At 38.6% G+C, this 13,812-nt stretch overlaps 1 protein-coding gene and 1 long non-coding RNA gene across 5 annotated transcripts in view; both read right to left on the bottom strand.

The window, feature by feature from the left end:
* Positions 1-3,535: 3,535 nt before the first annotated feature.
* LOC149820219 (uncharacterized) lies at positions 3,536-3,973 on the bottom strand. The gene has a single exon (XM_089981769.1). It carries the CDS (start codon positions 3,971-3,973, stop codon positions 3,536-3,538), a length of 438 nt encoding a protein of 145 aa, XP_089837895.1.
* A 2,501-nt stretch (positions 3,974-6,474) lies between these two features.
* Positions 6,475-13,812, bottom strand: part of LOC149820218 (uncharacterized) — an 83,187-nt gene continuing 75,849 nt past the window's right edge. For 3 of the 4 annotated variants that reach the window (XR_016426766.1, XR_016426765.1, XR_016426767.1), the window contains exon 5: positions 6,475-6,672. This is a non-coding gene — a long non-coding RNA (uncharacterized LOC149820218). Of the gene's footprint in view, positions 6,673-12,017; positions 12,258-13,812 lie in introns of those variants that run through there. The other variant, XR_016426768.1, reaches the window with a different exon arrangement.

Raw genomic sequence — 13,812 nt, 5'->3', positions numbered from 1 at the left:
TCAAAAAATGAGTGTAGCTGAGATGCGTATGCTGAGATGGATGTGTGGAAATACAATAAAAGATAAGATTCAGAACGAGGAGATACGTAAGAAGGTAGACGTTGCACCCATTGAAAATAAGATGAGAGAGAATCGTTTACGGTGGTTTGGACATATTCGATGAAGGCCTAATGATGCTCCAGTTAGAAGGATGGAGAAATGGGAAAATATATTAGTTAAAAGAGGTCGGGGTAGGCGTAGGAAGACATGGATGGAGGTGATAGGAAAGGATATGAATGCTTTGAACCTCACCGAGGACATGGCATTGGATAGAAATGAATAGAGGAAAAGGATTCATGTGGAAGACCCAAAATGATTTTCTTTGTTGGTTCATATCGCCGACCCCAATTGTTTTAAGATGAAGGCGTAGTTGTTGTTGTTGTTGTTACAAGTTAAACTAGATATGTTGACGAGTATGTTGCCGTTTACGGATCGGAAAAGCGATCTACGATGAGGGTGATATGCCTCCGACGAGATGACCCTGAATTTACACAGCATTTTCTCAGTTCAAAAACAGGTTTCGGTTGGGATTTTTGAAAACAGGGTTGCAGATCTCAAAAAAATCTGATTTTTTTCCTTAAAAATCGTAGGCATATGCATGATTTTACCATAAAAATTTCAAATTTAAATAATAAATATAAACCGGAAAAACATCATTATTAGATGGCCATAATTGCATATCTCAAAAATAAAACCCTAATCATGATATATTCTGATTTATGCATGTAAAAATCATAAAAATATGAGATTAAGGGATCTTGATCATGCTTGTACATATAGATGATGAAAACAACATAAACACAGGATGAAGAAATTAAAAAAAATACTGGAGCATGAATTTGCATTGATCTAGCCATTAAAAGAGGAATTTGACCTATAGAAAGGTCGAATCTCAATCTTTTTCGGGCATTTAGCAAAATAAATGAAATACGAGTATGATTGATGAATTAAAAACATGTAAGAAATCTTAGATAATCAGTAGATCATTTTCTTGGCACATGAAGACATATTCTTAAATTAAAAGAATAAGAAAAAAAAGATGAATCACAAGGGGCGACAATGGTGTAAAGCATAAAAAAAATCGATAAAACTAAAAAAAAAGAGGATCTCACCTTGGGCTGCAACAATGGAGGCTGCTGGAATTGAGGAGCTTGAAGGAGAAGAAGCGCTAATTGAGAGGGAGAGAACACATGTGTGGGTCAAAATCTAGGGTGTACTATTTATAGATTTTTCAAAACTCTTAATTAAGAGTTGGATTAGTTTGAAGAGTTTCAAAAAAATAAAAACTAAGGGGGGCGATTTTCCTTGGGAGTTTTAACCTAACAAAATTCTAATTAATTAAACCTAATTGACTCCTAATTAAAACTCTAAAAATTCTCAAATGTGGCACCACCTATGTGGGCCCACATTTGATTTTTAAAACTTTAAATAAAGGTTTAAAAAAAGATTAAAACTTTAAAATAAAATAGAATTTTAAAATCAGTTAGAATTTGACTTTTCAAACTTCTAACTTAAGTAAAACACTAACTAAATCTAAACTAACCTAAACACTCTTAAATGTGGCGCCACCTAGTGTGGGCCCTATTTGATTTTTCAAAAATGATTTTAAAAAGACGGAAAATAAAGGGGTTAAAAACAAGATTTTCTAAAAGCTTTAAAAAGACACCTACATTTATGATTTTTTTTTGTATTTTTGAAATAAGTAAAATATAAAAATGAAATTGAATAAAGATGAAAAAATTAGGGTTTGGTGCCATTTGCAGGGTGGGCCCCACTTGAAGAAATTGATAAAAATTTAAAATTGATTAAAAATCAAGTTTAAAATGAAAACAGACCATTTTTCTAAGGAAAATACTTTTGAAATAAAGGAATATAAAGCTCTGGGGGCTGGCCAAATGGAAAATGTTGATTTAAAACCTAGGTTTTTGAAATTAATTTTGAAAGAAAAGTTTTTAAACTCGAATCTGGGTTTGAGATTTTGAAAATGAGAGTGTTGGGTCTCGAAAATGACATGCAATGACATGCAATGCGATGAAATGATACGAAATGATATGCCAAATGTAGACCCGGGATGAGGCATTTGAAGTCCCAGACACCTGGCAGGGACAAAGGATTGAAAATTCTTGTCCAAGGATGAAAATTGGGTATTGAATATCAGATCCGATATTGGATCCAATCCAAATGTGAATTGGGTCTCGAATACAGCTAAAATTTTCAGGAAAGGAATTGATCCGAGCCCAGACTGATGTTTGTACCAGCTTGAAAGAATGATAGAACTGAATTTTTAGACAAAATGACCGAGAAATGATTTTGCCCCTGCAGGGCAGAGAGTGACATTGAAAAATGAAGTTTTAACTGGATTGAAGTGTGTTCTAGGGTTTCTAAACTCAAAGGAACTAAAAAGATATTGTCTCAACTAAACTCCTAGACTGGATAATCAAGAGATGACCTAATTCTCAGAGAAATGGTAAGAAATGAACACTGGAGTGAAGTGGGTAACGAGACCGCACTGTGTTTGAGCTGGAATGAAGGTCAGTCATATTGAGGTGAACTAAATCTAGAGCGTAAACACTTGTTGGGTTGACTGGACTTAGCTCAATTTCAGCTGAAATGAGCTGAACTGAGCTAAAATGGGCTAAAGTGAACTCTCAGAGTATGAGAAATAAATTTGAACCGGAACCAGGCCAATTGAACTTTTAGTGAACTCAAGTTAAACTCAGAGGGACAGGATTAACTAGAATTGACAAACTTGAGAACAATTGACTGAAATTCGAGCTAGAAATGAGCTCATTTCTCAAGAAATGAACCAGATTCAACTGAAATGGTCAGAAATGAACAAGATTTACTCATTGTGAGTACAGGGGAGCTAGAAATGACTAACATTCTAACTTTTTTGAACTTAAAAGGAGCTTGACTGGGTCTAACTGACAGGGGTCTAAGGTGACCTAGGGGTAAAATGGGATTTTTGCTGACAAAAGGGCGATCTGACACCTAAACTAGGACAGACTTAAGGTTAGACTCCTAAGGGGATTGGCATCTGCTGAAAGGGGGGTGTCTGAAAATGAATGAGAAAAATTTAGGGTGATTACGAATACAAAGTATTTTACGTTCCCTGAGATCGACCCAGACTCCACCACTCATGTGAGCCAGTTTTATTATTTGGTGTCAGGCTTTTACACTTATTTTCCTTAAAAATATTGCTTTAAAAAATCTGATTCATAAACGCTGGTGCACTAGTGAGCCCAAGTGGAATCACTACGAACTCATACAACCCATATCTCGTTCGAAATGTCATCTTCTAGATATCTTCCTCCTTGATCCAGAGTTGATGATAACCCGATCTGAAGTCGATCTTCACTCTCTGCAACTAATCAAAGAGATCTTCAATTCTCGGTAGCATATATTTATTCTTGATTGTTGTTTGGTTGAGCATTTTGTAGTCGATGTACAACCTCATAGATCCATCTTTCTTCTTCACGAACAAAATCGGTGCACCTCATGGGGATGCACTAGGTCTGATGAAACCTTTCTTCATCAACTCTTCCAACTGTTGCTTTAGTTCTTCAAGTTCTGTTGAAGCCATACGATACAATGCCTTGGAAATTGGGGTAGGTCCAGGCAATAACTCGATGCAAAATTTGATCTCGCGCTTCGGAGGTAATTCAGGTAGTTCCTTAGGAAACACATCAGGAAACTCCCAAACTACATCTAAGTTTTCGATTGGAATTATCTCTGGTTCGATTGGGGTGATACTAACCAAGAATGCAGTACCCCCATTTCGCAGATACTTTTGAGCTTTGAAGGATGAAATCAAATGGTTGTCTCGAATAGGTCGAGAGAGTTTGATTTCCAAAACTGGACGATCAGGCTGATATAAGACCACCTTGCCTTCTCTACAAAGAACTTCAGCGTGATACTCGAATAACCAATCCATGCCTAGAATGACATCAAACTCAGTCATGTCTAGCAAGATTATGTCAACTGGAAAATTCTGACCTGCCACTGACACCTCAAATGCTCGGAATATAGTTAACACACAAGGACTGATCATCGGTCAGAGTACGAACCTCCAACGGGTAATTCAATGGTTTCATGGATATAGGCAATGTTCTAGCAAATCTAACAGAAATAAACGAATGGGAAGCACCGCAATCAAATAAGGTAAAAGTTGCTTGTCCAGCGACTAAGATAGTACATTGGACCAACTCTCCTTTGGTCACTTGCTCGACAGTGGCCACATATGCTCGTCCTGTCACCATTTTCTGACTGCCTGGCTTCTGTTGATGAGATTGTTACTGTTGAGGCGGTCGTTGATATGTCGGATGCGATGTTCCAAGTGTGTTTCTCTTCATGTCATATGACTGCTTGTTCTGACAGTCTTTGATATAGTGGCCCATCTTGCCACAATACAGACACCCTTTAGTGTCGTGAGGACACAGACGACCAGGATGATCAACGAGATATTTTGGGCAACCTGGTGTTGCCGCTAACTGCTTCTGTTGCTGCTGATGATGCAGGTGCTGATGATTCTTATAATGATTATTGTTGTTGCCCTAAGGGCGATATTTCTTCGTTGGTGGATGAAACTTCTTCCCACCAGGGTTCTTCTGGAATTGTCTCTTCTTAGGTCAACTCTTTTGGCCTTGATGTTGGGTTCCTTTGAACGGTTGCTTCTTTTGCGATTTGGACCAATCCTGCTCTAGGAGAGTAGCCGTCTCCAAAGCCTGATCTAGTATCGTAGGGGCATGAGTATAAACTTTTATGCAAAAAGTAGACTTCAAACTGCGAGCAAACTTTATTGCTTGGTCCTTCTTGATAACATAAACGTTAGGACAGTAGCGTTTCAGACTTCTCAACTTTGTAACATATTCTGCCAGTGTAGAGCTCCCTTATTGAAGGTCTAGGAACTCTTGCATCTTTCAACTTCGTGTGTGCATTGGAAAGTACGCGACATAGAAAACCTTGACGAATTGCTCTCACGTGACTACTTCATTCATGAATTTGACTTCTAAGGTAGTCGCCCACCACCTTTTTACATCTTTATAAAGTTTGTACATTCTAATGTCTACTTTTCGATCGTCGTTGACTTGTAGTACACAGAAGATTCGCTCGATCTCTCAGACCCAATCTTTTGCTGCTTCGGGAGTCAAATTTTCATCGAATGACAGAGGGTTCATACTCATGAACTGCTTATATAGTATTGTCGTAGTTGAAGTCTGAGCAGGTGTCTTGCATCCCTGGGTGGTTTGCTGAAGATTATCGCCCATTATACGCATACTCTCTGCCTGACGACTGACAACCTCGATAAGGTTGTTGAGAGACTTCATTAGGTCATCACATCGACCTCACCATGCCATCTTGAACAAGAAAAAACTTGTATAAGTGAAAGTACAACTTCTAAAAAGCACAAATTCTATTCATAAGCAAATGATTCATGCCTTTTGCAATATATTCAAGCCCAAAAATATTCTTTCGCTAAGACAAGGTTACAAAACATATCCAACTACGTTGGAAAACAAAAATGAAACACTGGCTCAGTGTTTCCACAAAATGTTCATAATCAAACAACTATCTTCATTTCTGATTGGTGTGACAATCTCGATAATCTTTTCGGTTCCCGCACTGTCTCCACTTAGGATGAGGAGGAGATGCTAGTGTGTACTGAGAGAAATTCGGTGGAGTGCGCCAAGCTATCTCAGAGCCTACGTCAGGAACTTCATTCCGCACTGGAGATAGAGGAGGAGCTGGCATGTATTTAGGGAAAATTGAGTAAGAGTAGGATGTTGGCGAGTACTAGGGAGAATTTGGCGAAGTGCACAAATCTCCCATAGGGTCAACTCCTAGCAGTGCCGGACCGGTCTCAGAAGCTATGTCTTCTATGGTCTCAACATTACCTTTCCAGACTTTGTCTCCCAATTTACGCTGACACACAATCTCAATATGCCCTCTAAGACCATAGTAAGGGCAATCACTCAATTCACGTGGACAAATTTGTCCCACGTGTTTCATCGGATATCTGGCACAAGGAGGTGCCTAATTCGCAATCACTTAGGCACTTCATACTATCTACTAAACTGCCTGATCAAGGGCTTCTACGCCTCAAACCAAGTCATGCAGGGCTTCAAGAATCCTTTCATGACTCGTTCCCAACGACATCTAACAAACATATATCTAACTATGCATAAAGTCTTAAACAAAGCAGTAATCAAGCGGAAAATACTAAAACTTCTAAGTGAAGCATACTTATAGTGCGATGGATGATGCATGCTGAAGTCTTGGACCATACTTAGAACACGACTCTGATGCCAACAACTGTAACGCCCAAACCCCAACCAAGGGAAAACCTTAGGATTTTTTTAGAGTTAATTTTTTTTTAAAAGGTTTTAAATGAGCAACGAAAAACAAGAGGAAACTATGGTTGCAAGTTTGGACAAGTTACAAATAATAACAATTACCAAAAGTCACTATATAAAAGTTCTTTACAAAATGAGACTATGAATACATCATAATACAAAGTCTCCCAAAAAGTCGAAGAAAATCCCCTCAAAACCAAAAGCCAAGACCGCGAGTCCAAGTGTGGGTCCCAAGCCTCCCACCGTGCAGCCGTCATATCACAACTAGTCTAGTCATCACCTGCATCCCCATGAAACGGGGTTAGTACTCTTGCGAGTTGGTGAGATAATATCCATAACATCCATTTATGTAAAACACAAGCATTCATATTATGATATGCAATACTTAACATGGTTGAAGAGGATAATAGCACAAGTAGATCTAATATGCTGGAACAGTTAGAAACAATTACAATAATACACAAGTGTATCTAAGTAAAGAACAGTAAGCAAGATATAAGTTGAGCAATGAGTATCACATTAAGTAATGAAAATGCTTCAGACAGTGAAATTAAATAATTAAGCAAGTAAGGAAAATTAAACAACTAAGTTAATAATCTACAACATCAACATCAACTCATAAGTCAGTAGTTAGCGAGTTAGTTTAACTGTTTTGTCTTGATTACTCCTTCGGGTATGCAAAGGAACCTCACATTCTGTGAAAAATATCGTCTATGTTTATTATTCTATGTTATGTGATAACCGAGGTACCTACAGACTGAGTAAAACCTCATGCAGGCAGCCCATAACTAAGGGAAAACCTCACATAGGTGACGAATTGCAATCCACACTACTGCAATAGCTGAGGCACCTCAATAGGTCATCTCGACCTCCCTAACTCTGAGTGACTGGAGGCCAAATGATACTTTTGCTCCTGAAAACATGTTGTAAAATCGATCGATCACTCAGGGCTGTACCATCCACCCTCTTCAAGGTGAACCATTTTGTGAATGGGAGACTGAGCATTTTATCTTTTTAGGGCTACAGTTAGTACACATTCCCTCATTTCGAAGTACTTAGGCCCATCTGGCCTGGTGTTCATTGCGGGGCAACACGAACAACACACCAGGGTCTAGCCCACCCATTCACGCGCTCAAGCCTCACACGGCCTCAAAGAGCACTTCGTCCGTGAAGGCAACATCACATATTCATTAATTAGGGGTTTATGACACAACTAGTACAAGTGAGCTCTACTCACGAAATGGGCACATCACCCAACACAACTTGCCATGGAGTTTCAAAGTGCACACAGAGATACACAACAAGTGTAATAACCCTACTTGTGATGTTCATGTCTCCTTGTTATTTGGGATGAGTCAAGTGTCAAGTGTTCATCATGTGTTAAATATAAACACACATAAAGTCACTAAACATTCATTGCATGATAAGAACATCGCTAAGAATAAGACACTTGATGTATAAACATGCTTAACTCAACATATTTTAGTTCCGTGACAAGATGTGCCAAAGTGCACGTGAAACTATCAATAAGCATGTTGTCATTTTCTATAATTCATAAGACATGATATGAAAACTTACGAAACTTGAATCATCATGCTTATAATATAAAATTTGTAACTATGACATGTAAGGCACTTTATTAAGCATAATTCAAAAACATCACGATGTTTGAATATCATGCATATGATAGAAATCTCACAGTCGTGTCAAGTAGTGCACGTGATATGGCATAATCGCGTGTATTGCAAAAAAAGTATTAGTTTCATTTACACCATTCATGAACCAAGTGCTTGTGTAAGTGTATCGATTTCATTGACATGCTTTTGACAATCTCTTAAACATATTCAACGAATTGTACCAACTAAGCACGCATACGTGTTTCGCATCAAGATCATGCCAAAATGTGAAACGTAACTTAGCAACCAACCCGTTGCACAAACAACCACAAAATTTCTTTGCATAGGATCTTTGCCACACACCATAAAGCCCATTTCACGTGCTAAAGTGAGAGGTCAAGATATGGAGCACACAGGGTGCTACCATGGTGGTTGGAAGGAAGGTCAACCGAATCCTTAGCCTACGTAGCTCGCAATGGGACAGTTTGGTGCCACATAACCTAGTGGTTGCAGCAAGGAGGGGCAGACCTCCGTTCGATATAACCAACTGGTCTGAGCTCACCTGCTCAACCAATAAAATAAAAACACCATGAATCCAAAGCTACAAATCAGTTTGCATGCAAACAGATTTGCCTAAGCCTACCCGATTTTTCCCCTTTCCATTTTAATTTTGCATTTCATATCTTTTTTCTTTTTTTTTTAAACACCCGCTTGCAGCCTACTCCCACTGGCAGGCCTCCGGACTGAGCACGTCTCCTAGGTGCTGGGCTGCCCGAGGGATAGCATGCTGGTACACCCAACTCAGCCCAGCCAAGTGGTGCACTTGCCATGTGGCAACTGCCCCAACCAATTCAACCATGCACCCTGGTCTGAACCGAATGGGTTCAGATCAGGGTTTTGCTGGTCCAACGAACTGACCAGGTCTGAAACACATGGTTCAAACCCTGGTCTGAGTCTCCCAAATGAGACTCAAGGTCTGGGAATGCAAGAAAAATGACACCCCGAAATGCATGTCTATTTTTTTCTGAAGAAAGTTGAACGATATACGCTGATTCATATCTGTATGTTCTCTTTTTCTTCTTTTTTGCAGGTAACTTCGTAGCTGAGCAGACCCCAGAGTGATGGGCAGCTAGGGGTCCCAGCTGGGCTGCACCCAACTTGGCCCAGCCAAGTGGGTGCACCCTCTATGCGACAGCCGCTCGACGGCAGAGTGAGATGCGACTGAGCAAAACCATCACCCATGTCTGATCTGAATGGACCAGACCATGGGTTTACTGGTCTGGGCACTAGGTCCAGGTCTGAACCTGGTTAGGGTCTTCTAACAGTTGAAACCCAAAACAAAAAAAAAAGAAGAAGAAGGAAGGATAGGCGCCACAAGCACTTTGTATCATTTGTTTATTTATTTTTAATGTTGGGTGCCGGAATGACACCCCTTGCATTTATGGCTGAAGAAGGTGCGGTCCAGCCGCCACACTGTCAAGCTACCTAGGCTTGGGGTCCACATGACCATGAAGAGGTCATGGGTCACCCAGCCAAAGTGTGCCAAACTACAAAAGTGCAAAAATGAAATATAACATCATGTGGTGTGTGTGTGGCAAGCTTGGTGTAGCATCCAAAGAAAACTCAAAACAAAGTTTCATGTACATTTTAATCCACCAAAATCCATCATTCATTTCAGAACAATGCATTGTTGGAATCGGTTTCATGCGTGGAAAGAGAAAATGAACATGCTTTATTCGAAAACAAGAATGGAGATGTTAGATACATTCTCACCTTAATGTTGAAGCGGAGTAAGAAGGAGATGAAGACCTTCAAAGGCTTGCAGTGTAGAGGAGAGTCCCACGGGCACGATACCCTCCACTATACACCCAAGCACAAGGAAGAAGGTGTAAATGGAGGTATGGTTGGCGCACAAGGTAGGGACCCTCTAGGATCCACGGTTTGGAGAGAGAGAAGAGAGTAGAGAGAGAGGGAAGAGAAAATCTCCCTTTTTCGATTATCTTTCTCTTTCTTCTCAAATGTTCTTAAATGATAGGGTTTTAACATGAATGGTTGAGATTATATCTTAGAAAAATGAATGGCTAGGGGTTGTTTCACGCCCATCTAGGCCATGTCAAAGTTGTTATTTATCACACCTCCCACGCCCCCAATGAGCTTCCTCCATTTGAATTTCTTCAAAACTTTTCAAAAATGCCATTGTCCAAAGTCTTAAATGCCCTCTTGGTTTTAGAAAAAATTCAAAAGATGTTACTGGGCTGCTGCCCCTAGGGACCAATAGGCATTCAACCTACTTTTAAGTTTTAAAATTATTCCAAAAGTGCCATGGGGCTGCCACCCCCATGGCCAATAAGCTTCAAGCTCCTTTTATAAACTTTAAAGAAATTATAGCTGGGCCACCGCCCAGCTAGTCAAACACACCCAGTTGGGGTCTGGTTCGGCCCTCCAAGTCGAACCCAACAGCCTACCAAAACCGATTTTTGGTTTCATACAAAATTACACTTTAAAATTAATATATCTATACATACATTTTTTTTTGAAGTGCTTAAATTTCAATTTTGATAAAACCCATATTCTTTTAAAAACACATTCATTGCCAAAATTATATGAAATGAAAGGGGTACTAAATCGTTTAAGCTCTTTGATTTGCAATTCCATTGATCTTATGCAATTTGAATAAACTTAGGGTTTCGATGAAAAAATGCACTGCACTATGCATACATATGCATTTGTTTCAACACACACACACACACACACACATATATATGTATATATATATATATATGCAAAGATCCTCGTAGATAAACAAAAGCAATTTTCTAAAAATTCTTATTATGCATTGATTTTTTTCAGAAAATTCGCGGGCTCCTATTTTTTCTTCCATAGTACATTGCCACTTCAGTTCTTGTCTAGCTTGGTTGAAACCATAAGGTTTATTTTCTTCTTGTAACACTTCATTCAAGAGGCCAAGATTGATAGGATATTTCATTGCAGTAAAGAGTCTTGGTTTCAATGCACTATCTTGGGATCTGGTTAACATATGATGTTTGCAGACATGACCTTGATTATTAACTACATGATTTTCTTTAAGGGGTTCAGGATTAGGCACAGTCGCAGGTTTACTTTGAGAACCAGAAAAAGCTGGGGAATAAGGACTTGCAGTTTCTTTGTTTTCACCCTGGTTGATTGGATCTTGTGGTACCACATGATTGAAATTTGGAAATATGACCCTAGGAAGTTCAATTCTAATGGGTGTTTCGGGTATGGCTCTGATAGGTTTTGTTTGAGGTAACTGGATTTTGTGTTGTTCCTAGGTCTATGACATGACATCTTTGTCTAATACAGGATCTTTTGTTCAAACATATAAAAATTTTGACTCATCAAATAAAACATGTCTAGAGACAAAAACTTGATTGGTTACATGATTATAACACATATATCCTTTATAGTTTGTTCTATATCCTATGAAAACTTTGACTTTAGATCTGGGCATTAATTTTGAGTAGACATATGGTCTCAAATATGGGTACCACGTGCACCCAAAGACAGTTTAGAAGTTCATATGAAGACTTTTGGTTTATGACAAGGCTAGAGAGATGATTAATTAGGTAAACCGCAGTGCGAAAAACATCAACCCAAAATTTGTAACTTAAATAAACATATACCAGAATACTCATACATGTCTCTCGAATGTGTCTGTGTTTTTTTCCCTACCCTGCCATTATGATGAGGTGTATGAGGACAGAACAACCACCCTTTTAGTCCATATTTATTCAAAAAATTAGAAAATTCACCACTAACAAACTCATTGCCCCCACCACTATTAAATTTTTTATCTTCTTCCCAATTCGATTTTCAATAATAGTTTTGAAATTTTCAAAACATGACAAGGCATTCGATTTTTTGTATAAAGGAAAAATATATGAAAATCTGGAAAAATTATCAATAAGCATCAGGTAATACACATCCGTTCCCCACAGGTCAGCATGAATCACTTTCAATGGTGAGTATGTAGAGAAATCAACATTTTCAAATGATAATTTATGAATTTTATTCACAGCACAACTAGAACATAATCGATCATCATAAGCATTAACACCATCACATGCAATCATTTTATTTTGTTTAAGCAAATTTAAAGTTCCAGAATTAACATGTCCCAAACAATAGTGCCAAACATCCTTAGAAAATTTGTGTGAAACTTTAGCAAAACTCGATCCACCTTGAATGACTTTTTGATTCATCTGTTCACCTGAGATTTGGGATGGTCAGGGGTATAATCATATTCTATTTAGTCATCTTAGGAGAGTAGTCCTACTCTTCCTATCATTAATAGAAAAAACATCAATATTGTACTCGAAAACACAATTATTATCTAAAAAAACTTTAGCAACTGATAATAAAATTTGTATCATAGTGAGAACATGTAACACATCCAAAAGATCAATCCATTTTTTGTTAGTGGGCAAATAAACAATACCTATGCTTGTTATTGATAAGTTTGCACCATTGCCAACTATGACTCTTTCTGTGTCAAGATATTCTGTCTTGTTTAACATATTCTGATCATCTGTAATCATGTGATGGGTAGCACCTGTGTCTAGATACCAAAAAATGTCTTTCATACTATTCAAAGCCATGTCTATGAATGCTTTGGGAATATCATAGCACATATGAGTTGTATGATTCTTACAGCCACAAAACTGACATGTGACCTGACCATCCTTTTGGCCAACCTCACATTGAGGTGCCCTTGACCGTCCCTATTTATCTCTTGCACCAAAATTTTGAAAACTTTGAAAGAAGGGGTTAAACCAACCAACCCATCTTCTATGCCCACGATAGCCACTGTCACCTCGACCACACCCCCTTTGAGAAAATAAGGTGGTGGCAGACATTTTGTCTACTGAGGGGATTTGGCATTAAACATTTGAAGTCACTTTTCTTGATTGAGCAATAGATCAGAGATTTCAGAGAATCTAAGGAGCTTGTTGAAAGAAGTGATTATTGTTGTAATAAAGCTCTCATAATCATGGGTTAACCCGTTCAGGGTGTATTGGACCAGATCCCCACAGAGACAGGTTCATCAACTGCACATAATGAGTATGCAAGAAACTTAACATGATTTAAATATTCTACCATGGTCTTTCATTTCTTTTTCACATTTTAGCTAGATGATCTTCACACTTGAATGAGGCACATAGGTCTGCTCTAATGCAATTCATGCCTCTTTAACAGATAGAACACAAATAATTTATCCCAATACGACCTTTGTAATAGTGGTCATGATCCAACTAAAAGCAAGTTGGTTAGCATGCTTCTATGTAATGAAATCAGGATTTGGTTTTAGCTGCTCACCTTCTCGAACAAATGAAGTAGGCACATGATGGCAACCATCTACGTACTTTATGAGGTCCTGACTGTACATGAAAGATTATATCTAAGAGCGCCACAACAAGTAATTGTCCCTGCTGAATTTCACCGGCGGAAAATATATTCCACTGAACTGTTGAATTGGGCGATAGGGAGGACAAGCTTGACGCCATTGCAGAAGAGGGACAATAATAAACTGGACCAGCTACACAAACCTATAGGAGTCTGTAGCTTTGATACCATGTAAAAGATTAGACGAGGCTGTGATGTTTTTCAAATAGGATCACACACACAGAAAAACACAGAATTTTATAGTGGTTCAGTCAATGTGGCCTACGGCCACTATTGGGTCTCTCTCTCTCTCTGACTTAGATGATAGAGAGGATGATGCACCCTCCCTTTTTATATATATTTTCAAGATTATAGTGTAGGAC

This window comes from Nuphar pumila, chromosome 12, assembly GCF_984573655.1.
Source record: "Nuphar pumila chromosome 12, dmNupPumi1.hap1.1, whole genome shotgun sequence".
Taxonomy (NCBI): Eukaryota; Viridiplantae; Streptophyta; class Magnoliopsida; order Nymphaeales; family Nymphaeaceae; genus Nuphar; species Nuphar pumila.
Note: the sequence above shows the minus strand (reverse complement) of the source record. Positions and strands in the feature narration are given on the sequence as shown.

What these genes read in the sequence shown, in the direction of transcription:
- LOC149820219 (XM_089981769.1), bottom strand. Translation starts at nt 3,973, where the DNA reads ATGGATTGGTTATTCGAGTATCACGCTGAAGTTCTTTGTAGAGAAGGC.